The following is a 27808-nucleotide window of genomic DNA, read 5'->3' on the forward strand; positions in this document are numbered from 1 at the left end:
ATACCATTCCAGCATGCAGCGTCCAGTAAACCACCCAATGATGGCATGTGGCGGACCAAGTAGGCGGTATTCCGCGCCACTAGAGAACACGTATAATTCTAATCGTGTGTACAACATGGGACCCTGCTTCAATCCACCGGCGCCTCCACAGTTCCAGCCAAGCCCTTGCTTCATGACTGTTTCATCTCTCAGAACTGCATATCCAAACCAAATGCAACAGCCCCGCTACGATCCACGCTTTAAGTGAACTCTTATTGATTGTAGTATCGCAAGGAATCTCGAAACTTAATAAGTAACGTTAATCTAAGTATAGAAACTGCTGTTAAAATTATTTAATTAAGAATAATTTTAATTTAAATAATAGTGATATAATAAATACTAACAGTGTTTGTAACATTGAGGCCGTACAAGTTTTGTCTTTAATAACATATGAATATTTTTCAAGACACGACATTCTCAGTAAATAACAAGAGATACCTATGTACTATATATCTATGTGTATTATGTAAATAAATTATAAATAATTTTTTTTATACATCGTTGTTTAAACATAAGCTTTCTGTTAAAACCTTTTTATTGTTAAAACAATAAAAATAAAATAATAAAAAATGTTTGAAGCACATTGTCACTCAGGTTATAAGAATATTGTAGTAATAAATATTTTTGTTCGAAAAAGCAAATATAATAAACTAGCGGCCCGTCCAGGCTTCGCACGGGTGGCCATTTAAGTTTTAAATATATTGTTATAAACGTCGAATAAATGCATATTTAAGTAGATAAGAAGTTTTTTTATCAAATTATTATTTATAATAGTTGTCATAAAACTTTTAATTTTTTATCCTCAAAGTTTTTATGGTTTTTTTTTTTACATTTTATTAATATATTATAAGATATTAATACTTTTTTTTTGAATTTATACTGACCGGGGAAGAACCTCAATCTTACAGAAGATAATAGTCAAATAATACTGCGTTTCAGCAATATGTGTTCCTGTGATATGTAAGGTGACCAGAGCACCTAGGGGGGATTGTGGATAGGGTCGTCAACGTGCTTACAATGCCTCTGGTGTTACAGGCGCTGTGTTGCCAACCCCAAGAAACTAAAAAACAGCAGCTCACCAATAAAAAAACAGGAGAAAACAGTAGATAAAGTAAAAAAGGCAGATTTCATACTTTTTTCATCGTTAAAGAAACATTATTCTCCACTTTCATCCTCAATTGCCTCATCTTAATTATTTTCAGACTCACTTTCCTTCTTAAAATCATACATATTGTTGTTAAATTTCTTTATGTGCCTTTTTGTGCCTTCAAATGAGTAGCAATCAGTTATTTTGGATTTAACTGTTTGCTACTCATTTGAAGATTTAATGTGTGACCTTCCGATCGATATTTTGATGCATAATTAAGTTTTCATAATATTTATAGCAGAAAATAATCTTTACACGGTGGCGCTGCAAGTAAGCACAAAAGTTTCTTCAGCAATTCACACAAAGGTTTAACATTTGTGAAAATAAAACGAAAGGAACCATCAATCCTGAAAAGTGAAGTTCGATCCGCAATTGGTCACCTGAAGAGGGGTAGGGCTGTGGGAGCTGACACCATTCCAATAGAGGTCTTTGGAGCGATGGGTGAATACGGAGTTGATATTATGCACATTATCTGCAACCGCATCTGGGAAACAGAGAAGTGGCCTCGAGATTGGGCACACTCCGTGTTCATACCACTGCACAAAAAGGGATCAACGAAGAAGTGTGGCAACTACAGGCTTATAGCCTTGATTTCGCACGCCAGCAAGGTCCTTCTTCATATCATCAATACCAGACTGCAACCTTTCCTGAATTCCGAAATAGCTATTGAGCAAGCGGGATTTGTCAAGGGTCGAGGAACAAGAGAGCAGATCCTGATTCTTAGACAAATAATCGAAAAGTCTAGAGAGTTTAACATCCCACTCTATATCTGTTTTGTCGACTTTCGCAAGGCCTTTGACACCGTGAAATGGCATATATTATGGGACGTACTCACTCAAATGGGAGTACCTATCCACCTGGTTCGTCTCATACGTCGACTTTACGAGGACGGAACTGCGTCTGTTCGAATAGACGACGTTGACTCGGAAAGTTTTCATACACAAGCTGGCGTTCGTCAGGGGTGCATACTCTCTCCGCTCCTGTTCAACATCTATACGGAGTGTATTATGAGAATCGTTCTGGAAAAATGGGACGAGGGAGTTTCAGTGGGAGGTAGAAAAATATCTAACTTGAGGTATGCCGATGATACTACTCTTCTCACTCAAACAAAAGAGGACATGGAACACCTGCTGACACTTCTAGAGACAACAAGCCTCTCCTTTGGTCTTACGATCAACAGAGATAAGACCAAGATGATGATAGTGGATCGAGCCGAACTAAACCATCCTGACATCTCTATGATTGGCAACTGTGAGGTTGTCCAATCTTATGTGTACCTCGGTTCCACAATTGCAAACACCGGAGGATGCGAAGACGAGATTCGAAGGAGATGTGCTATAACAAGATCTGCCGTTGGCAAGTTAAAAAGAGTCTGGTGCAACCGTAATATCACCAAAGTCACGAAAGTCCGCCTAATGAGAAGCTTAATCTTCCCGATATTTCTTTATGGCGCAGAAACGTGGACGGTTAGACTCAAAGACCGACGCAAAATCGACGTACTCGAGATGTGGTGCTGGCGGCGACTGCTGCGGATCCCTTGGACAGCGTTTAGGACCAATATTTCCATCCTAGAAGAATTAAAAATCAAGCAGAGATTGTCGTCGACTGTGCAAACTCGAATCCTGAAATATTTCGGACACGTTGTTCGAAATGAACAATCCATAGAGCGACTCGTTGTTCAAGGGCAGGTAGAGGGCAAGCGGTCACGCGGTCGATCACCTACGCGTTGGACAGACCTCATCAAAGCTGCGACACAGACCTCCATAGTCCAGAGTTCTCGAGACGCTAAAAACCGCATCAAGTGGAGACGTATAGCGGAGGCTGCTTTAGCTAATGAATCGTCGTCAACCACGACCACTCTGTCAAGAGTGAACGACTGAGAAGAAGAAAATAAAACAACAAATATCCGAAAAATACACTTTGGAGAATTTTGTACGTGGTTAATTTTGTACAAAGTTTGTACATGATTTCAACGTGTATAAAATATGAATGTAAATCACATAAGACTGGTCGAGGAATTCCCTCGAATTCCGACAAGAGTGAATACTGCCATCTAGTATCATTATGTATTATTATTTAGTGGTCATCAAAACATATTATTGATATTACATAGTGTAATAGATAACGCTGAACACTAATTGAAAACCAGTAAAAATTAGAAATGAAACAGAAAGCATCAATTTAAAAACAGCAAATCTATTGTTAAACAGTAGGGTTAGTAACACTGTACAGGCGTCTATAAGCTACGCTGCAGTAGAAAATAAGCCTTATCTATCTGCATTATTATCAATTGTTTCGAAATTTGACTTGGGTATTCTTTTTAAATCACGCCATCTACTTACTTATCAATATTCATGATCATATTCAATCTGTGAAATAAAAACGACGTTCGCTTATGCGCAAATGTTATCGACTAAATAAAACACAAGCTACAAGGAAAAAGTATATTTAAATATATAATATCAAATCACAAAAAAAAAATAATAAAAATACATTGGCTAGCCTAGTCGTCGCTAAGAGTAATAAAATAAAAATAAACAAAAATAACACACGAATAATCAATGGTACAGTACCCGGCCATAAATAATGGACATGGCCCATTGGAAAAAGACAATCGGCTAATTTCAACTTCATAGAGCGTTGTATCTGACGCTATTTTTAAAATTTATCAAGATCTGACTATTTCATTTTGGCTTATCTTAATCAAACGTATTTGCTGGACTATTTTTTTCGTTTGCGAGCAAACAAAATTATTGTTTATTCTGATTAGAAATCCGGAATCCATCTTGAGTCAAGAACTAGTTTTTTTAGCTTGTTCAGGCCTAGTAACTTCCTTCTTTTGCGGTTCCGGCGACGCTAGTTCCCCTAGAGTAAGCTTTGGAGGAAATTAGCGACTTTTTTTTCAGAAACACTCTGTGGTCTGTGTTCAGAAAGGAATTGCTTACGTTCATTATAGTGTCGTCTTTCGTAGCGAAAACAACGGTTTACTTCTATCTAAACATTAAATATCATTTTTATATAAATATATATCTAATACCTTTAAACGAGCTGGCTTTCAATAAAATTGTTTACAATATTTCGTTAGTCGTTTCGTTATGAGTAAGTATTAACTTTGTTATGTGTACGAGTTAAGTATTGCAGTAATTCTAGCCGAAACGTAACAATGTGTTTAATATAATTATTGCACTCCTTTTCTTTTAAATATATAGACTAGCGCTTGACTGCGATCTCACCTGATGGCAAGTGAAGATGCAGCCTAAGGAGGTGGTGCGCGCTTGCCTAGAAGATGCCTATTCACTCTTGATTTAAAGATACCCAAGTTATAGTTCGTTGGAAAAACGGAAGCCGGAATCCTTGAATTTATTCACAGTACAAATTAACTTTTCCTACTATTTGTAATTGACATTCATTGTTTTTTTTTTTCTAGTTATGGAATTTATTTATTTGGTTTTTTCTAATTTGCCTAATTTATTCCAGATTTTTTTAATTCGAGTATATAAAGTAAATGTATATATCCTACCTGACCCATACATAACATTCCTAGCTACTAAAATATTTACAAATTCTATACATACTAAATTTTATTCAAGGTTAAACATATCGTTTCAAATTCAAAATAATATACATATTTTTACTGTTTTTATTTTTAGAAAAATCATTTTTATCAGTTAATATTTCTTGCCTTATTAGGTGTTTTGTGCTAAAAATAGCTTAAGAAGGAAATCGACATCAAGATATGAAATATCTGATAAAATAATAGTATAAAAACGGAGTCGATTTCGTCAATATATAAACATAATCATAATCTGCTCTTAACAGCACCTTTATTTGCCAATCTAAAAAACAAATAACTATTTGTTTTTAATTTATCTTTTGAAGTGAAATTCCAATCTTATTCGAGTAAGTTGTTTCTATTTACACGAAGAATTTTTGATGAAATGAATATTGCATAAACTTCTTGGAATATATTAATTTATAAAGTCGATTTAATTTATTTATTTTATTAATTATTTATTTACTTTCAGAGTATGCAGCGTCCAGTAAACCACCCAATGATGACTTGTGGCGGACCAAACAGGCGGTATTCAGTGCCACTAGAGAACACATATAACCCTAATCGCGTGTACAATATGGGGCCCTGCTTCAGTCCACCAGCGCCTCCACAGTTCCAGCCAAGCCCTTGCTTCATGACAGTTTCATCTCTCAGAACTGCGTACCCAAACCAAATGCCACCACCACGCCACGGTGGTCCATGTTTTAAGTAAAGCACATTACTGTTCTGATTGTGATATCGGAATGAATCTCAACAGTTAGTCACGGTTTGAGCAATACTTGTTACCCGTTCGATTATATTTTATTTTGTAAAATTGACCATCGAATGGATAAACGAAGAATAATAATAATTTAATTTAATTTATAGGTATACTGATTTTAGTTCAGGTCTAATAACTATTCTATGTAAGTTTTATTTATTTTAAGATGTATATGTATACGAACGTTATAAAATACATTTGTCAAATAAACTTGCCCGACTAGCCCGTTGGCACAGTTTGTAGTGGCCCTGCTTTCTGTTCCGCGGGTTGTGGGGTCGATTCCCGCCTGAGTCTGGATGTAATATATTTATTTATAAATGTATTATTTCAATGTATATTTATCAAAAAAATATAGTTATAACAGTCGGCTGTTACTTGTAATACAAACATTAAGTTTCTTACCATAGGAACAGACGACCGTATATGTATGTTATATGACATTTATTATTTAAACTGATTGTAGACACTACTCTTTAAAATTATAATATTAGACATCAATCTATCGTCTCTGTAAATAATTACTTAAATAAATAATTGTAAAGCTACTCTATTTTTTATTTGCAATATCTGCAACCAATAACTTACTCTGTTGATAACCCACCGAACATCTTAAATGTTTAACACAACATATATATATTTTAATAAAAAAAATTAAATTAGAACTAGCCTCAATATAGCAATTTCTGCAAAAAAAAGTTTTCGAAGTCCTTTAAAAATGCCTGTAAGATATACAATTTGTACAAAATTTACCTTTGTATCACGTATACATTTAAAAACTTTTGACGACTTTCTCTACAACTTATAAATGGAAATAATAATTTGTTTCTAGATAACAAATTGTGTCAAGTTTAAAATGTACCGCAACAGGTTCAAAAATGAAGAAGTGTGTAACGTTACGGTCACAATCTAAAGCTATCTTAATATATAAATCTCGTGTCACAATGTTTGTCCTCAATGGACTCCTAAACTACTTAACCGATTTTAGTCAAATTTGCACACCGTGTGCAGTTTGATCCAACTTAAAAGATAGGCTATATTTTATTTTGATATATTATGTTATTATTATATTTCAGAAAAAAATAAGGTGATACGAAGTTCGCCAGGTCAGCTAGTTATACTATAAAAATATGAAAGATAAAGAATATTGAGTAACTTAGCCTGGATACAACAAATCCTATTTGATTTCATATAGTGTATGTTTTCTTATTCCGTTCAACGTTTTAATACTGAGGATGCTATGTTGTTTTGCTAAACAGATGGGATTCCACTTTGATTACCATATAGATTTAACATCTTAAAGGATTTTAAAATTTTCCTATGTGTCAAATATTATACAAGAAAAACTTTTTCTTTGTCTCAATCAATCAACTATATCAATATCTACTGATTATAGAAATAATCAGTAGGTAGCCTTATTTATCGGAGTAGGTATAGCCTACCAAAGTCACGTTATGAACACGCAGAAACTGGGATCCTAATCTTGTTTACACTTTAAGACTTCATACGTTTACAATTTTTCTAAAAACCGTTTTAAGACTTTCGTTTCAAACTATATAATCAGCTTCATAAAATATTATTAGTATTATATTTTATATTTATAGAAAAAAAAAATCGCTAAATACTTATTAATAATTTATTTGTACAATGAATGAGTACGAATCGTCACTTCGTTGGTATTTTATTAAAGTTATTCATGTTTAAGTATAGGTGGTGACTATGGGCAAAACACATGAGTTCATCTTGTGGAGGCCATGTCCAGTAGTGGACTGCGAAAGGCTGCTGTGATGAAGTATAAGTGACCGACGTTTACATAAAGAAACCATTAAAGGGGTGGATCCGTTCCTAATCGCGACTTCATAGAAGCAAGAATCAAAAGGAAACTTTTCCTGAAGTAAGTAAAAAAGAAAGTGAAAAAGTAAGAAAAAGAACAGACTTAATAAAACAACTTTGATTCAATGTAGCGGAACTTTAGCTACAGTAATTTATAAAAAATAAACAGAAAGTATTTGAGAAAAATAGTCAATCCAAATTGAAAAAAAGTTAAAGTTTGCTATGTAAGATACAATAAATAGCAAACATATGTAATATATTTTATACAATAGTACAAAGTGTACTAAAAGCAACGAGAAATGAAATAGTGATTTATCAACTTAAAAGTAAAAAAGTGAAAATATCATAATCACATGATGTAGATATGATTGCTAAAATACTGAACCTTATACTATTTTTTATCTTTAATACCTCTATCATCAAACGATAATCTTTGAAGTATTTACTGAAAACTGTAATTATTTCATAATATTTATAAATAAATTAATGATGGTAATAGTCACTTTCATTTAAAACTAGCTAGCTAGACTTTACGAACTTTATACCGCCATATTTTATTTTTTATGATTATACCTTTTTTAAATATTTTTTTCTACACACCGGCCTGACGATAATGAAAAAAGAATTAAATAAAATAAAAGAATTCTTTTTATTTATATAGATTTATTAAAGTACTTACTTACACATTAAAACAAACCAAATCAAAATAACTTTACTCAAAAAAGCTTCAAAAGTATTTTCGTCGTACTTTTTTTACTTAAATTCGTCATGTTACAAACTTTAAAAGTGAAGCTACCACCGATTCGGAATGTATATTCTGCAGAGAAAAAAGAGCGAGAAATTCCGGAGTTACTTTTTTAAAATAATATATAAACAGTAAGTATATTAGCATAAAATTAGTTAATTAATATCTTGCATGAAATACAGCGTCACTAAGTCCACACATCTTTATCGTCTATTTCTAAATTAAGTAATTCTGCACCGAATAATATGCTTTATTTATTAATATCTAATAACCGAAATCAACTGCGATCGACTCGTGCGACACAGGAGCTTGCGTCGACTTTATGTAATGTGATTCTGTGAATCCGTATATTATGTTGCTTAGAGATGAGATGGTGATAGGAATTTTATAATTATTTACATCAATTCACTGCAATTATAAATATTTCCAATAAATACAAACTAAATAGTTTGTATATATGCTGGCGATGATACTAAATTCCATGCTTCGTGTTTTCTGCATTTCACGTGTCATTGACGAAATCATTCGAATGTATAAATACAAGTTTATCAAACGATATTAGTTTTTCAAACAATTTGTGGTAATCGCGTCATAGAAACTACGAAAGTTTATGCGTGTTTAAGTTTTTTCTCTCGAGATATTGTTACAACTGTTAAATCTAGGTAATATGTTAATGACTTAATACGAGTCTCCGAAATGTATTATTTACATATGCCTATAACTTCAGAATGGATCATCAAATCAGATAGTTCTGTTTTTGTTTATTATTGACATGATAAAGTTTCATTACAGCCTATACAGTCCACTGCTGGACATAGGCCTCCACAAGTTTACGCCAAAAATAACGTGAACTCATGTGTTTTGCCCATAGTCACCACGCTGGGCAGGCGGGTTGGTGACCGCAGGGCTGGCTTTGTCGCACCGAAGACGATAGATTGATAAAATTTATATGAAAGAAAATTAAAGAAAATTGGTATACCTAACTAGGAAAAGATATAGATAAAGATATATGAAACGGTTCGATGTTCATCTGGTGAGGTAATTGAAAAGAAAATTCATAGTTATACTATGAGTCATATTTATTTTACAAGTAATCATAAAATAGATAAAGAAGAGTATGAATAATAAAAATATTGTTTTGCGCAAAACGGTATCACATTTAACAAACACGTTTTCATTGATATAATTGCATCACTGCTGTTATAATAATGATGGATAACATATATATCATCAATAAAATTATATACACATTTTGGAAAACATAAATAGGATAATTTACAGGTGAATGAATCATGTTTTAGACATTACAAGTACACAACAACAATAGTCAACAGATACTTCAATTTTACAATTGTGAAAAATTTATTATCAATTTTCGCTATCGTTAAGGGATTGGCGACAGTAACGCCTCTGCCAAACTGTTTTCATGGCAATATGTTATGCTAGGAAATTCAAATATTTTATTACACAACAATAAATCATTACATCATATCCGTTCAGTAGAATTTGACGCCGCGTTGGCGCAACGGTCACAGCCATGGATTGTACCTGATGCGCTGGCGGTTGCGGGTTCGATCCCCGCACATGACAGACATTTGTATTGGCCATACAGGTGTTTGCCGTGGTCTGGGTGTTTGTGCAGTCCTTGTGTGGGTCTCCCCACTGTGCCTCGGAGAGCACGTTAAGCTGTCGGTCCCGGTTGCTATCATGTACACTTGATAGCGATCGTTACTCATAGTAGGAAATATATCCGCCAACCCGCATTGGAGCAGCGTGGTGGATTAAGCTCTGATCCTTCTCCTACATGGGGAAAGAAGCCTATACCCAGTAGTGGGATATTATAGGCTGAAGCGTAAGATTTTGAGCGAATCGATCATATACACTTTTGGGGACTTTGTTTTATAATACACTAACTGTTGCCCGCGACTACGTCCGCGTGGTTATGAAGATATGCATTACTATTAAGATGTTTAACGCAAATATTTTTTTTATTTCAGTCACTTGAAATGCTTATCAACCGAGTAACTTTTTAAAAGGCACGATTTAGGGTAAAAGCCGGATAGTTGCCCCACTTTTCGAAAAAGCTTAATTTTTTAAAAATATGAACTTGCTGAAAATTATTTAGTATGTATCTCAAAACATAGGCCTTTTATCTTCTATAATAGCCTATTTTTGTGTACATAATTAACAATGGTTTTGAATAAATATTGTTTTATTTCACCTCTCAGAAAAGGGATAGTTGCCTACTATGGCGGATAGTAGCCTAGCGCGGAAAATGCTTCGAGGGATACTTGCCTCGTGCGGGGATAGTAACCTCGGTAAATTTTTTATTTTAGATAGAAACAAATTTATATCAATTAAATTAGTCTTTATTATTTATTTAACAGTCCTTATAATTTACTGAGATCTTTTATTAAGTTTAATGTGAAATAATAATCATAACATTATTAAATAGTTTTCATTTTTAATGATTTGAAATTTGCAACTTCTGTTCTGTTGAGACCCTTCGCTCTTTCAATTGATAAGCCCTCAGCTTGTCTCAAAGCTATTTCAGGATTTCTTTCAAGAAAGCTTTTTAGCCATTGCGGTCCAGCCATTATATTCTCATTGTTAAAGCTGTGCTTTGATTTCAACTTTTCGGCAAACTGATAAGCTAATTGATGAATCACAATTCTGTCAGGAGGAAAACCGGCGTCTCCGAGCTTCAATATATGAGTTACCAGTCTTTTTTCATTTTCGAAGCCAAGAACAGGATATTTTCCTAGAAGTGACAAAAAATACAATTGCGTCAGCTAAGAAGGTGTGTAGATAGAATTTTGTATTTATACTGCAGGGCATACACCTTTGAATCGAAAATCTACCTTGAGTTAGTAGTTGCTGGTTACTTATTTCACAGCGTCTTCTTAAGGTTCGAGAGGATATTCCGTATGTTCGAGAAATTTCATTGATACCTTTTTTTTCTCTCAATTCTTCCAAGGCAAGTTTTAAGGTATCTTCTGTCCAGTTGATGTTGCGTGGCACCACGCCTGGTTTTCGCTTATATTTACGAGGCATTTTGCTTATCTAGAATAAATATATAAAACAGTTGAGTAGATATTTATTTTAATTACAACAAGTTAGAGTCACAGTAAATTCGAAAAAACAACAAAAAATGAAATTCGTCTTTACTTGTTAAAAAAATGTTTAGTTTCTCTAGGGGCAACTATCCGCGAAAGTAAGTAGGGCGACTATCCTTTTTGATGCGGATACTTGCACTTTACATTTGCAAAATAAATAAAAATTATTTTGCAATAAAAAATAACAAACAATGTAATTTAAACTCTAATGCATGCGAACAAACAAAAAGTTGACTGAAACAACGATTAGTAATAAAAATATTCAATAAAAATTACTTACCAATATAATTATAACGCCCGTCAAAGTTTCGCCGCGGAAGATATTTGCTCACACGGACAAAACACGTGCGCCTATTCCGATGGCTTACATCGCAATAAGGCCTGTGGGGGGTCACTACTTATTGTAGTAAAGCGCTAACACAACTTATATTCCTAACATAGTGTATTAAAAACCGGGGCATGTATCCGTCCGAGGCAACTATCCGGCTTTTACCCTAGTATAATTTAATAGTTATTTTTATAAAACCTCTCTATACACCACATTTTTAGTTTTATTTTCAGGCTGTTTCATAGAAACTATCAACCCCAATTAAAGTAGCGATGGAATATCGTAAAATCCGTTTTTAGCGGTCGTCTGCTAACTATAATCTACCTCCCTGCTAAATTAAATTCTTTGTCCAACTTGGATGGATAGACCATCCAGCGGTTTTTGAGTTCTCGTGATGAGTGAGTTAGTGACCTTTCTGTTTTATATATATAGATTACGATGCATTATTTGGACACCTCCTCACCATCTATAGAGCATATATTTTGAATTTCAAGTCTCTTACTTCAAAAACATAAGACTTTCATACACTTCCGACCCTCGTTTTATCCCCTTAGGGCTTGATTTTTGTAAAATCAGTTCTTAGCGGATGTCTCCGCCCTATAAGGAACCTACCTGCCAAATTTCAAGTTTGTAGCTGTTATAGTTTCGTAGGTTTAGTGATGAGTGACTCAACCTACCATTCCCCGTTTTAACTCTAAAAGAGAGTTGATTTCTAAAGATACATTATTTAGTCACCTTTCTACCATCTATAGAGCATACATTTTAAATTTCAAGTTTCTTACTTCAAAAACATAGGACTTTCATACAAACTTCTAACCCCCGTTTTATCCCCGTTTTAAGGATCGAGTTTCGTAAAATCAGCTCTTAGCAAATGTTTACGCCCTATAAGCAACCTACCTGCCAAATTTCAAGTTTGTAGCTGTTATAGTTTCGGAAATTTCGTGATGAGGGAGTCAACCTACCATCCCCCCGTTTTAACCCCAAAAAGGAGTTGATTTCTAAAGATACATTATTTGATCACCTTTTCACCATCTAAAGAGCGTTCATTTTAAATTTCAAGTCTATTACTTCAAAAACATAGTACTTTCATACAAACTTCCAACCCCCATTTTATCCCCTTAAGGATCGAGTTTCATAAAATCAGCTCTTAGCAAATGTTTACGCCCTATAAGGAACATACCTGCCAAATTTCAAGCTTGTAGGTGTTATAGTTTCGGAGATTTCGTGATGAGTGAGTCAACCTACCATCCCCCGTTTTAACCCCAAAAGGGAGTTGATTTCTAAAGATACATTATTTGGACACCTTTTCATCATCTATAGAGCATACATTTTAAATTTCAAGTCTCTTACTTCTAAAACATAGGACTTTCATACAAACTTCCAACCCCCGTTTTACCCCCTTAGGGATCGAGTTTCGTAAAATTCGTTCTTAGCGGCTGCCTACGTCTTATAAGGAGCCTACCTGCCAAATTTCAAGTTTGTAAGTGTTATAGTTTCGGAGATTTCGTGATGAATGACCTTTCGCTTTTATATATATAGAGACTAGCCGACCCGTGCCCACTTCGTTGGGCGTTAATTATTATTATATTAACCAAATAACATACTTTAAGGAACAAATTTTATAGCACTTAAATAAATAATATGTTGCTCCCGTGAATTTATTATTTTAAATTATAGAACCAAATAATATACTTTAAAGAACAAATATTATAGCACTTAAATAAATGATATGTTGCTCCAACGCCATCTATCAGAAATCGAGAAAACGTCGTCGATAGACTAAAAAAGGACTAAATTAATAACGTCGAAAGACTAATAAATTGTTTTCGAATAGCGATAGATGGCGCTAGTTTATTTACCATTTTGATATTATATTTTATTCTTTTTCTTATTTACTGAATTTTTTGTTCAATTACAATTAAATATAGCCTATGTTACTCCTGAATAGTGTAACTTTCTGTTAGTGAAAGAAATTTCATGATCGGATCATTATTTGCGAAGATTACCCCCTACATACAAACAAAATTATAAACTTTTCCTCTTTATAATATTAGTATAGATTTTACTTTAATTATACACGTTTTTTTTACTATGACGTTTGATAATAAGCTTATTATTTGCTTGATGGTAAGCGGATACCGTATCTTATTGTCGCCAGCAGCACCAAAAGCTTCGCAAACCCGTTGCCGACCCCATTTCCGACCCTCCCTAAGTAGTGAGTAGGTAGTAGTAGTCCTGTAGTAGTAATCTGGCTACCTTACTCGCGTGTAAGCAGTGTTATTTAGCTGTGACCTTTTATAAGGTTGAGGTACTTTCCCAGTCGGACTACTCCAGACTTTGAGCAGTATCTTTTCCGCTATGCAATAGCTCAATAATTACAATACTCAACATAGAAAAACCATACTTCTTCAGAGTAATAGGTAGGTTAATTACTAGTGATCGTCTTCTATTTCTATGATTAGGGAATATCCCTTTTAGATAAAAACCAGCTAATATATGTATATCAGTCGAATGTGTTAATGTATACAATTAATAAAAAAACAATTCAATCTGTACTAATATCACAAAAAAGAAAGATTTTATTTTTTGTTTGTTTTTAGTTAGTAAACTCAAAAACTACTAGATCGATTTCTTCACATTCTTTTAGCAGTGGAATGCTACTTATCACTGCGATCCCAGACCCCGGAGCAAAAGAGGCGCATCATTTCCAATTCAGACCTCGGGTCGGCCTAGACTTTGAAGTGCATAAAATATGAAATCCAAGCATTGTCTTCAACATATTCGGCACTATTTTAAGGTAGTATGAAGATGATATTATACCTAATACTAATAAGATAAGTGAAATGGGTGTAGCTGAATCCAACATATTATTTAGGATCTGTTACACCATTTGTCCTTTTTACTATCAAACCTATTCGTCAGATATTTCTACAAGCAGTGTCTAATCTAGCGAATCTAAAAGAAATATATAGTTGTGTGAAGGTTGTTGTGGTGAATTAGACCCAAAAGGCCTGCTTTAAATCATGTATAGAAAGTCTGTCACTATGTGTGAGATAAATTTTATCAGCAACTGACAAACATGGTCCTCATGTATATATAGTCTTAAAAAAATTGAATAGATATAACGCTATAAGTCATAACGGTTACAACCGTCCCGAGAAGTGTGGCATAGTTCAAACGATACAAATTATAAGCTTTGAATTGCAGCCGATTAGAGCTTAGGACTAATTGAAATGTCTGCAAGGCTTCCTTTTTCGCAATATCTGTAAATAAATGTATAAAGTAATTGTTAACTTTATATAATATTAACGAAAACATGAACTTGTTATTTTTAATTTTTTCCTTCATATGGTACTGTTGTTAGGATATACATACAAGGGCAGTCCGAAAAATACTTAGCCTCACTGACTGACTACGCCACTATAGCAAAAAAAAGACACCGTCGCCACGGCCAAATTGGTTGAAAGTCGAATTAGGCGACGAACTGCTGCTCCATCTACCGTATTCTCCAGATTTAGCCACAAGCGACTTCTTTTTGTTACCAAACTTGAAAAAGTGACTTGCCGGGCGAAATTGGAGTCGAATGAGTAGATTATCGCCGCCACGGAGGCCTACTTTGCAAATCTACCGAAGACGTATTTTTCAGGCAGGTTAAATAAGACGGAGCATCAATGAGTCAAGTATATCGAAATAGAAGGAGACTATGTCAAGAAATATTTTTGAAAACTTTCGTTTTCCTTTTGTAGGCCAAGAACTTATCGGACCATCCTCATTTAGACCTATTTTTGTGCAATAAATAACATATTGTGAATAAACAATTAGTTGTTGAAAAATCATTACTTACTGCATCTGAAATCGATTAAATTTTTAATAAGAAGCGTCTCCGTCATATCAACTTCCTCTCTTATTTCATCGTCCACATAACACGCTATTGCGAACCAGACATAAACTTGGATGCCTCGTATTACCTCAAGCCAAGGGTATTTGGTCTATAATTATAAATTATTATCATGTAAAATCAAAATTATACTTACAAAACAATAATAAGAAGTAGGGCAAATAATTTATTTAAACGAGTTCAAAAAAGGTGGAGGTTCTCAATTCGACTGTATTTTTTTGTTTGTTACTTCAGAACTTTTTACTGGGAAGACCGATTTTAATTATACTTTTTTTTAATTGAAATATGGTGCTTGTTGTGTGATCCCATTTAAATTTAATCGAGATCCGACAAATATTTTTTGAATTATCTGTAATAATGCGTCTTTACTTAACTATTTTTTCGTCGATCATAACTTTTTAGTTTATGTATTAATTTTTATAATTCTCTTTTAATCGAAAGCTCTTTTCAATTTGACTGGGATCTGACAAGTATTTTTAGCGTTATGTCTAATAATTCGTATTTACTTGAATAATTTTTCGTCTACCTATGTTGTATTATGTTGTATGTACTGGTCGATGTAATTGAAGTCGGCTTTTTTCGTTCGCGTATTAATAATTGATTTCATAAACCCTTAAAATTATTGTTTGTTTATTTATTTTGACATTTCAGCTATTTTTCAGAGTAGATTAGATTATATTATATATATTTATTATTATATTATTATTCAGTAAAAAGATAATTTAATAAAATTAAAAAAGTCAGCAAAACTAAGGAAAACTAGATAGTACTTATTCTTTATTTTATTAAAATGCCACTATAACACTTTACTCCTATTCAAACAAAAATGCAATTTATCGTAACAAATAAATTGCAAAATGCAATTATACGATTTTGTTCGATAGCTTGACGCCATCTCGTAAGTAATAGCAAGATGCCGTTGCTCTAGAAATTTATATATGTATATATAAATTTCTAGAGCGGCATTGGTTTGATATCATTGCATCTTAAGAGAGAATCGCAATGAGTACACGATCAAACATCGGTACATTAGGTTTCTTTCAGCGAGTTCATGTGGTAGCCCGTATATCGAGCTTTTTTGTATATCTAACCTTTTTCAAATAGATCAAAACTGTTTTACGGTCAATTCTCAGATCTTTCACTATATCGTACCTAGTCAATTGTCGATATAGCTCCACTTTTTCAAAAATATCGTAACGTTTATCCGTAACTGGGTGACCAGAGCGAAATCATCACCTTTGACATAAAAAAAATTCTGACTAAAAACATTTAAACCAATTTTGTGCTGCTCTTACTGATACTGCAATAGGTCTATAAACGTCACAAAAAAAATTCGTAGCTTGAGTCGCATTGTTTCCTTGTTAATACTAAAACTTTAAAATATACCGATTTTTTCATTGTATACACCCATTTTGGTGTACAGAAAAACAAATGAAAAGTGGCGGGAAACTGTTTACTTTTGAATTTCATTTTTAAAATGTCACGTTTTCATGGCATCAAAAGCAACTACTTTCAAAAAATACAACTAAACCGATTTTATTCCAACTTTTTACTAAAAAATACGAAAAGACTTTTACCCCGACAGGCCGACATACACGCCGGATCTTTACTTGAATACTTTTATAAACATCGATAAAATTATAACCACGACGTAGGTGATATTCGAGCTTATTTTCTACATTTTGTATAGTTGGTCTTACCTCATTATTTGTAATTACAGTAATCATTGTAACCGCGCTTGTAAACATTACCCACATTGAGAGAAGAACCTGGAAGGTATTTTCGTTTATATAATAACAAAGCTATTGTTGTAACAACTACTTATTAATAATTTGACGACAAGTTGCGCAGCGGTCATGGCACTGCATGGCTTGGCACACGTACAGTTTTTGAGGTGCTAATAGCGTTTGTGTTTTATCTCCGCGTATTTTATGTACGAGTATTACTAGCTACCCGGACAGATTTCGCTCTGTCAAAAGTTAATAGTAAAAAAATTCTCGAGTTATGCGCTTAGCAACATTCGTTTTTATTTATATACTAGCTGTGCCCACGACTTCATCCGCGTGGAATAAAAAAAAGTTCAGTTCGCAGTTACAAAAAAAAAACATTCTTAAATAAAAGTAGCCTAAGTTACTCCTTATTACATCAGCTATCTGCCAGTAAAATTCCTGTAGAAATTTGCCCAGCCGTTTCAGAGATTAGCCGGAACAAACAGACAGACGGACAGACAAAAATTGTAGAAAATGTTATTTTGGTATATGTACCGTGTATACATCCATATGCATTTATTTATTAAAAAGCGGTTATTTTAATATGACAAACAGACGCTCCAATTTTATTTATTTGTACAGATAGATGTGCGTTTCCGGACTCCCGACACATCAAAGATTCCTAGTGAGGGTCGTTGAGTGTGAGATGTTAATTTAAGTTTTAATAATCTAATTTTGATATACATATGTTTTTTTTATTTTTAATCTCGATTTGATAATTATACTAAACATTAATTAAAAATACAATTTTTTTTAAATTAATGTATGATAACCCACCTCCACACCGTGACATTTTTGCAAAAGTTGAATACAAGTGCACAAATCGTCGTATGTTTTACATAAAACTTTTAGATCTAATTTCCAATTCGAATTTACATCGAAAAAATTCATTCTAAAGTCAAGTAAATACAGTAAGATTGACTTTGGTCGTTTACGAGAAGATTTATTGGTAACGAAGGAATCATACACAATGTTATTCGTTTTGAGCATTTCTTTTATATTACAATTCAATATTTTCAAAATCGACACAATCAAATATAAATGTATCGTTAAATGAAAAATAGCAAGAAATAGAGGTATCCTTACAATAATTAAGTACGGTGGACTGTCATAGATCATTTCCAAAGATATAAAAATAACAAATATTATGCTTTGCAAAGTAAACAATATGCACAATTTAGTAGAAATCAACCTTATACGTGTTGGACTTATTTTTAATTGATTAAGCATCTTTATCACAACACCGTATATTTCAGTATACATGTGTTCTTTGAAAAGGTTGCGAAACAGAATGATTGTGGCCACTAAAAGATTGTTAATATTTGAAATTTCACTCAAATTTTCTTTGATGTGAAACTGCAGATCAAATTTGATTGCTATTAAATGCGTGGTTAAAGCACAACACACTATGAAAAGACACCAAACTTTATTCCAAATGGATATAAGAGCTTGATTTCGTACATGTGGGTATATAAAAGGCTTTTTCAGTCCAAAAACAGTACAAATAAAATTAAAGTAACGGAAATAATAATAAAACATTTTAGATGTCCGTTCTAACTGAAACTGAATAACGGTATATTTTATTGTTTTATCAAAATCGCGCTAGAATTTCTTTAACCTATCATTACAAGTAGTGTTATGACAGTTATTAAAAGACAATGATAATTGGAAACTATTGATTTCAGATATGGACAGGTTAGAATTATATACTATTACAGGTATTATAAAAGTTAAAATTAGATTATTGGTTATTATTACGATTATATAAAATTGTATTTCATGCCTGTGAAACATTTTCGATAGGTTTCATCATATAACGTTAAATGTACTCTATAATTGCATAAACCCATAAATTAAAAAAAAAATCTTGAAAACTTGTACTTTGAACACAGCGACAGTACATGATATGATTTAAATGTGTGTCCTATAAACGTGTGCTAGTAAAGAAGCAGTGCAGTTTAAACGGAATGCGTCCAGTGAAGAGTGGCGCAGCTAGAGCAAGCAGCAAACTGGTCGAAGTGGTCGCACCTACAGTCTCGCAGCCTAAAAGTATGAAGTCATTCTTAAAGGTTACTGCAATAGCGCTGTAACTTCCTTCAAAAACATATTTTTAGATTGACGGGATACAAGAGTTGGGTAGAACATAGGAACGAAAGTAAGACGCTTCACTGATGCGATCATCCCTATTATAATAGCACATGCTTCGTTTCTACCCATAAACTAACTTAAAATTTTAGTAGAATACTGTTCTACTATACATTTTAATTGCAAATATACAGTTTTACGCACAATGTTGAAATATATTTACATTGCTTCATTAAAAATACAAGCTTTGAGATGTTTTTCTGTACATTTAACTGAGGGGCACAACAGGATATAATAACCCGCTAAAAATCTCCAGAACAGCCCGGCTGGGTAAGTACCTCGACCTTACAGAAGATGACAGCTAAATAATACTGCTTGCAACCAATGTTGTGTTCCTGTGGTGAATAAGGTGACCAGCAATTTTGGAAAAATACTTACCTCAAGCGAGCTTAAATAATAAGCCCGTCTTTCTTTTAAATAACTGAATTATACACTTTACTGGTAACTATTGAATAAATTTATTTAGTTAAAAACATTTTAATTGCTTCAAGCTAACATTTTCAAACAAGGCTATCTAATCAATACATAGAAATGATATCGATAAAAACATGACACTGATAGAACGAGTCATTGATAAAAAAACATTCAGTGTTCCTTAAAATCGAAATAGTGCTGTTTAGAAAACATTTGTGTTGTTTTTATTAAAACTTAAAAATTGTTCCGACAATTGTTTTGTTTTTGTATAAAAAATGTCATGGAGTGAGTAAAATTTTTATATATCATATAAAGGAAAAGTTATTTACGTAACATTAATTGAAATTCAGTTTCAGTTATTGATTATGAGTCATATATTTTTATGTTGCTCTACAGATCTACCTCCAAATGGCCCTCCCCATAGTGGTCCTCCCCCTTATCAAGGTTATCCTCCTCAGCCAGGCGGGCCACCTGGATTTACCTACATGCCGACACCGGTCATGATGCCCATCTACCCTCCGGAACAAATTAATACGCAGCCAGCCTATATTCCGGAGCAAATCAACATGCAGCCAGGTTATCCTCCGCCACATATGAACACGCAGCCAGGTTATCCTCCGCAACAAATGAACACGCAGCCAGGCTATCCTCCGCAACAAATGAACATGCAGCCAGGCTATCCTCCGCAACAAATAAATATGCAACCAGCCTATGTTTATCCACCTCCACCTACACCAGCACCTGACCCCGTTGTTGTGGTTAATGGTAATATAATATTCAAATCTCAGTACATAATTATATTATATAAACTAAATAAACGACGAGATAAAGCTGACTTAATGTTTTTTTATATAAAATAATTGATAATCTTTGCAACAATTATTTCTGACATCCCGGATCATAATCAATTTTTTACAGATTCTGAACCTCAATCTAATGTTATACATTGGGTTCCAACGGAAATGAAAAAGGCTAAAAAGCTAAAAAATGAGGCTCTTGTTGTTGGGAAAGAAGCGTGGGGTGGAAGTCCTTTTTGGGCTATCAGGTCTCACCATAGTGGGCATCTCATACCTGGCAAGTTGGTTACTAAAGAGAAAGCCGCGTATATACCATATTATGGTAAGGAATTACCTGTCCACAATTTCGAGGTAATTAGTAATAGCTGTACTGGTTATTTATCTTTAGATTAAAAATTAAACGAGACTTATGTATGTGTAATCTATACTAATATTATAAAGCTGAAGACTTTGTTTGTTTGCGTGTTTGAACACGCTAATCTCAGAAACCGTTTTCTGTTTGCGAGAAAGGCTATAGACAATATAATATTCAAATTATCATGGGTGAAACTGCGGGGCATATAGCTAGTTAATTATATAAGTACAAGAGAGAGTTAAAAAGAATTATTGTTAATATGTAAAGTAATTTAATGTAACTATTATTATAACTTTGGTAACAGAATATTTATACATTCTTTAAAATATCACAATTTTCATATTGCTATTAAGGTTCTTTGTGCTCCGAGTGAGGCAGTCCATTGGTTACCCGCTACTAACGGTGACATACCAACAAGTGCTATAATCGCAGGAAACACTGACACTGGCGAACCTCTGTTTCTTGGTAGAGCACGCCATAAAGGATCTATGACCCCAGGCAAGGTAAGACATTAATTGCTACAAACTGCAGCCCGCAGTAGTAGTACGCAAGATGTAGATATTACCTACACTAAAATGATACGAACAGATGAAAAAACTTAAAATATTTATTACATAGCTTTGTCTTCAAACACTGTCAAATATATTCATTTAAAATATATATATATATTTCTTTACAACATTTCTTATTAGATCTCACCTTAAGGCAAGGTAGCAAAAAAATTGAGAAGTGAAATAGTGATGTTGAGAGTAACGCCTTTAGAAGCGCTTTTAACTGCTTATATAATACATAGGTATAATGCTATACCAGCATTTACAGTACCAATATGATTAGCAAGCGTTTTAATTTTTAAATATGGTTATCGTTTTAAAATGTACCTACCTAATAAATTCCAGGAGTTGACAGGCACACTTTTTTATCGTAACCATTTATACTTATTTAGTAAATTGTAAATGTAACGTCTTTATTTTTACTTCACATAAATATGTAATAAGCTTAAAATGTCTCTACTGGAAAAGTATTAATTTTTTTTGCTATAGCAGGCTATTGTTACTAAACACATGGGTTCACGCCATGTTTAGTACGAACTTAAGGAGATCTATGTCCAGTAGTGAACTGTATCAGGCTGAAGTGATGAGGCTATTTTATTCCTGAATCTAAGTTGATTTTCAATTAACCTTGATTCAGTACTAACATGAGTTATGTAATTACAGAACATTTATCTAGCTGTTTACATCATAGCTCGATTAAATTGTTACCAACAAAAGTCAAGTTCATGGATTATGTCATAAATAATAATATCTGTTTCAGGTTCAAGGTAGCAAAGGAGGTATATTTATTCCTTACTCTGGAAAAGAAGTATTCTACGATACTTACGAGGTTCTATGCAGAATGGATGGCTTTTAAAGAGAGATATTTTATTTAAATAAAAAACTGTACATATTCGTTTAAAAAAATTAAAATAAAACTATTATATTGTTTACATTGTTTCACTATTAATACTTATACATTTTATAAAAACGTGTAAAAGTTATTTATTACATTTAATATAAATTATCCAAAATTGTACAATAAATTGACCTCTCAAAATGCTTCAATACACGATTAAAATGAATTATCTATTTCATTTATCATCTAACATAATTTTCTGAGCATAACATATTTTTATTATTTTTCAAGAAACGTACAAGAATTATGAAAATAAAAACACAGGAGGTATACGATATAGCTGCAACTGTACAGACACTAATATTTATATAAAATGTTTCAAACTCTATCTTCCCATGGGTCCAGTAGGTTCGTCAACCACAACCACGTTGGAAGGATGATCGACAACCATAACACCTCCACCATTGTTGTTGTCGTCGCAACAGCAGGAACAACAACAACACAGGCTTTGACATGGGTTACACGAGCTACTACAGAGTCCCATTGTTCGCTGAAAATGTAAAAAAAAAAAACTAGGATTAATATACATGCAATAAGTTAGGTACATTGGAAAAAAAATTAAAATAATAATAAACATTAGAAATGAAATAGTTAATTTTTTTCTAACTATTAAGAAGTTAATCTATAGTAATAAGAGCTAGTTATTGATCTATAGTACGTAAACACTGTCAAACAGCAAATAGCTATAAAAGTCAACGCAACTGACACTGTTGAAAAGCTTTGAAAAAATATTTGTCACAACGACAACATTACAACAATTATATGTTTGTGTCTGATTTCATTACAGACATTGAACGACACGTAAGTATCAAATAAATTAAAAGCAAAAAAACTTTTTAAAAGACAAACCTTTCCTTTACAAATTTTACTATCAACTTATAGTGTCATTACAAATTTTATATGATACTAGCGTACAAAAAAATAAATTAGCCGAATTGGTCGAGCCATTCTGGAGTTATACGCTTAGCAACATTCATTTTTATTATATAGATAACAGCTTGTCGCGATTAAGTTTTTGTATTTACTTAGTTTGAAAATGTTAATAATTAAAATAAATCATATCAAATTATTTAACTGTAATTTTTCGAGTTACTCTTGGAAAGCCTTTTCATTTGATACCCATATTATCAAATATAAGTAATATTAAAGCATCAAAAGCTTAGTCCGCCAACTTTAAAAGTTCGCCGTATTGGATTTATAGTAACGTTACTTTCTTTTCGAATTACTCTCAGCAAACCGTTTTATTTGGTACTCATATTGTAGGAGTGCATTAAAATAACTACTCCGCCATCTCGGGTGTTCCGCCATGTTGGATATAGAATGACGTCACATAGTTAACCATGAATTGCTATCCAATATAAACGTGTTGTTTAGCTTTAAAATTGAGTTGCAAGGTACCGCCCTAATAAACATACATAGTTACATGCAAACATCGCAAGTTAAATAAAATCTTTAAAAAATAAGTCGTCATATCATTCTATAACTTCAAATTTTTACACCGCAATTTAGAAAATTGTTCATCCAATTCATTGATTAGCTTACTAATCAATTAATTACCTATTCTTATTAGTTAATTATTGTTATCCACTAAGTATAGAGTTATACAGCCTACCAATTATAATATTCCAATTATATTATTTATAGACCTATTCAATTTATAATGTAGTTGTAAGGCCTAATGTAAAAATTAAGTTTTAGATATTACAAGATAAATCTTATATTATACATATCAAAATTTTATTTTAAAAATGACCTAAAAAAATATTAATACTTACAGTATTGAAGCCGCTGTATACGTATTAATTAAATATTTTACAACTCTTTCACAGTCTTACTGCTGATGAATACATACACAATTTGTTAATAATGTTAAATAAATCTGAACTGTGTCAACGTCGAAAAGATTAGATAAACCAATCAAACATTTTTAGTTTCCATATCGTAATGTATCGATATATTATCAATAAGAATTTGAAGGAATAAGGAAAATTAATAAACTTTTGTCACATCTAAGGAAAATAATGATTTGGATATTTTCCACTTAGTCGTGTCTATGTAGTTGAATCATCATATATATTAATACGCTAAGGTTAAGATGTTTGCTCCCTTTTTAGAATAAACCTACCAATTACTCCACATAAATTATATATTATCATTTTATAGATAACTAGCTATGCTCGCAACTTCGTCTGCGTGGAATTAAAAAAAATATCGTTCAGTTCGCAGCGTTACAAAATAAATAAATTCCTAAAATTAAAGTTATCTGCCAGTGTATATGTATGTATCCGACCGAATTTCGGCCATGGCGACCACTTCGATCCCTTACAGGGCTAGGCGCTGGTGCGCACGGAGATGGCTTATATAGCCGATTTTTGCAGTAAACTCCCTTGCACAAAGTGGGCAAGTGAGCTTACCGCTCTCATAGTTAAAGTGAATGGCGGCGAGTGGACGGTCCCTGAGCTCATCGCGCTTGGCGTCGAGGTCAGCTAGTCGCTGCTCCTCAAATTCACTAGTACGCTCCCTCACGATCTCGCGCCATTCCGGTCGCTGTGCTGCCAAACTCTCCCATCGAGAGGGCTCTATATTGCATCTTTTCATGTGACGTTTCAGAACATCTTTGTATCTGAGGAGTTGTCCACCATGCTTTCGCTGGCCTTCCTCCAGCTCAGAGTAAAAGATGCGCTTCGCCACTCTCTCCTCCGACATCCTTGATACATGACCGCACCACCGAAGTTGGCGACGCATCAAATATGCCTCAATGCCACCAACATTGGCCCGTCTTAGAACTTCGGTATTACGTACCCGATCGGACCATCTGATCTTCATGATGGTGCGCAGGCATTTAAGGTGGAATCGATCGAGAGTGCGTATATGACGACGATACACACACCAGGTCTCGGAAGAGTAGAGAAGGTTTGGCAGCACGATCGACATATAAACCGAGATCTTAGTAGCCAGCTTAAGGTCATGCGAGCAGAAGACCTTGGAACACAGCTTTCCAAATGTTGCAGCTGCAGCACTTATCCTGCTGTTGATCTCGGCATCAAGGTCACAATTAGCTGTTATAGTGTTCCCCAGATAACGAAATTTATCGACCTGTTTCAGCACATCCTCACCAAGCTTAATGGTCAGTGTCTCCCGACCATGGATGTCTAGAGACATTACTTCCGTCTTTTTAACATTGATCTTTAGGCCGAATTTGCAACATGCTTGGTGGAAAGCGGACATCAGCTGTTGCAGGCCGTCTGGGGATTCTGCCAAAAAGCACAGGTCATCAGCGTACATGATCTCTGTGATCAATGCATAAGAGACTTTGGTGCGCGCCTTAAGTCTAGCTAAGTTGAAAAGACTGCCATCAGTGCGAAAGCGAATGCGAACTCCTTCAGAAACAGCTTGTAGGATCTCCTTGACTACTACTGCAAAGTATAGGGCGAACAGTGTGGGTACTAGGACACACCCTTGCTTTACCCCACAAGTAACGGGAAAAAAGTCGGCCTGTTCGCCGTCTACGGAGACGCAGCACTGCATATTGTCATGCAGGAGTCGCAGAAGTCTCACAAACTTCTCTGTGCATCCTAGCTTTCCCAGTACTATCCAGAGGGCTTCGCGAGGCACACTGTCGAATGCTTTCTCCAAGTCAACAAAGCAGAGATACAGCTGACGTCCCTGTTCTCTGCTTTTCTCCTGAAGTTGACGCACCGAGAAAATAGCTTCACATGTGCCTCGGTTAGGTCGGAAGCCAAACTGGGTTTCAGGCAGGATCCTTTCTGATAAGTCCCTTAGGCGGTTCAATAGAACTCTGGCAAAGACCTTCCCAGGAGCAGATAATATTGAAATACCGCGATATGAACTACAGTCAGAACGATCGCCCCGGTTCTTGTAAAGGGCACTAATACGAGACAATTTGAAATCGTCTGGGACTCGCTCCTCCGCCCACATTCGGACAAACAGTTTCCAAAGAGACGTGTGCAAATCCTTACCGCCGTACTTCAACAGCTCGCTTGGTATATGGTCAATGCCAGCTGCCCGCTTATTTTTCTGCTGTCTGATGGCGGTGACAACCTCGCCGAACGTCAGTGGCTCATCTAGCTCGATAGATAAAGGGAGTTGAGGCATTAAGCTGATGTTTCGCAGATCCGCTGATCGATCCACGTTGAACAGAGTGTTAAAGTGTTCAGCCTAGCGTTTTAATACTTCCCCAACAAACATTTTTGTCATATAATCAAACAATTATATGACTTTGAGTCTTATTAAAGTTATATTACAGTATTTTTTTAACTCTACGTCATGTTATGGTGCATTATGTGTCCAAATAGACGTATAGATTTTTTGTCGTATAACATTGTCGTATAGACGTTATTTCGACATTTCTTTACAATCGTCATATAATAGCGTCTATGAAGACATCTATAAAACTTACATATACAACTTTTCGTCGTGTAAACGTTTTCGTAGTGTAAACGTCATAATACTATTAATTTTGTCATATAATTACCTTTTAAACATCTGCTAAACGAATAGTAATTGTTTACACGTAGTACTTGTAACCATTATATATAAGTCGAATAAGTGTACTAGTGTAACTTGTATACATCATCAACAGTATTACAAAAATGATAATGACCACGGCCATTTCAAATGTGCGCATATCATTTCGATGAAGTCCATCTTCGATAAAAACTTATCAACATCCACATAAATATGGATCATAATTGTGGGGTATATCTAAAAAAAAAGTATTATTCAGACTTAACTAAGTTATGTCTCGTAAATTCTTCTGTTCTGAAAATATAAATTATTTGAAATAAGTTAGCTAGGCGTTTATTATTTTATTATTGATCCCTAAATCAACTGTCATGGCGTACACATTTACAATATGTACGCAGTATATACGTCGGGAAGTTATATAGTTGTCATATAACGCAGTCACTTAATAAATTATTAATAAAAATATACGAAAACATTAAAATTTTAAAAGCGCATGAAAAATTTGTTACAAAGTTACCTCACATTAATCAGTAAATTTGATTGCACAATGGTTTGTAACTGATGAAATGGTTTTATCACCTCAACAAAGTAAAAAATACAATATTTTAACTCAGCTGTCAAAAAAACTGCCATATTCAATTAGTGTGTGTTATGTTTATAATCTGTTACAATTTTTCATTCGTTCAATATAAAAGTATCATCTTTAAATGACAATAATACAACGAATACGTTAGATAAACGTCATATTGTGTGCCATTACTCGACACGAAGTCGAATACACGCCGCGACAGCTATCATTACATGACATGTAGTCAAATCGCCAACGTGTATATGACTCCTATGCGACTATATAGGTATTTATATGACTGTTACACGAAACTCTTAGCGCCTTAAGTTGAATAAAATGGGCCCTAATGCCGTCGAGTAAACGTTCTAATGTCGTTTATACGATTATACTAAATAACATTAAGTTGT

At 33.9% G+C, this 27808-nt stretch overlaps 2 protein-coding genes and 1 long non-coding RNA gene across 3 annotated transcripts; 1 reads left to right on the plus strand and 2 right to left on the minus strand.

Moving 5' to 3' along the window:
* Positions 1-8308: 8308 nt before the first annotated feature.
* Positions 8309-18076, minus strand: LOC123658049 (the record flags this gene model as incomplete). Its single annotated transcript, XM_045593532.1, has 5 exons — positions 17963-18076; positions 17117-17185; positions 15363-15507; positions 14645-14781; positions 8309-8338 (listed from the first exon to the last, which is right to left on the minus strand). Coding segments are annotated over exons 1-5 (495 nt in total), but the record flags the coding sequence as incomplete, so codon positions are not given.
* Positions 18077-19152: 1076 nt separating this feature from the next.
* On the plus strand, positions 19153-22371 carry LOC123658050 (extensin-like). The gene is made up of 5 exons (XM_045593533.1): positions 19153-19234; positions 20141-20509; positions 20663-20892; positions 21250-21399; positions 22208-22371. Exons 1-5 carry the CDS (start codon positions 19153-19155, stop codon positions 22301-22303), a joined length of 927 nt encoding a protein of 308 aa, XP_045449489.1. The 3' UTR covers positions 22304-22371.
* Positions 22372-22412: 41 nt separating this feature from the next.
* Positions 22413-24220, minus strand: LOC123657962. Its single transcript, XR_006743809.1, has 2 exons — positions 24121-24220; positions 22413-22835 (listed from the first exon to the last, which is right to left on the minus strand). It is a non-coding gene; the product is annotated as an uncharacterized LOC123657962 (long non-coding RNA).
* Between the last annotated feature and the right edge of the window lie 3588 nt (positions 24221-27808).

This window comes from Melitaea cinxia, chromosome 11, assembly GCF_905220565.1.
Source record: "Melitaea cinxia chromosome 11, ilMelCinx1.1, whole genome shotgun sequence".
In the NCBI taxonomy this organism is placed as follows: domain Eukaryota; kingdom Metazoa; phylum Arthropoda; class Insecta; order Lepidoptera; family Nymphalidae; genus Melitaea; species Melitaea cinxia.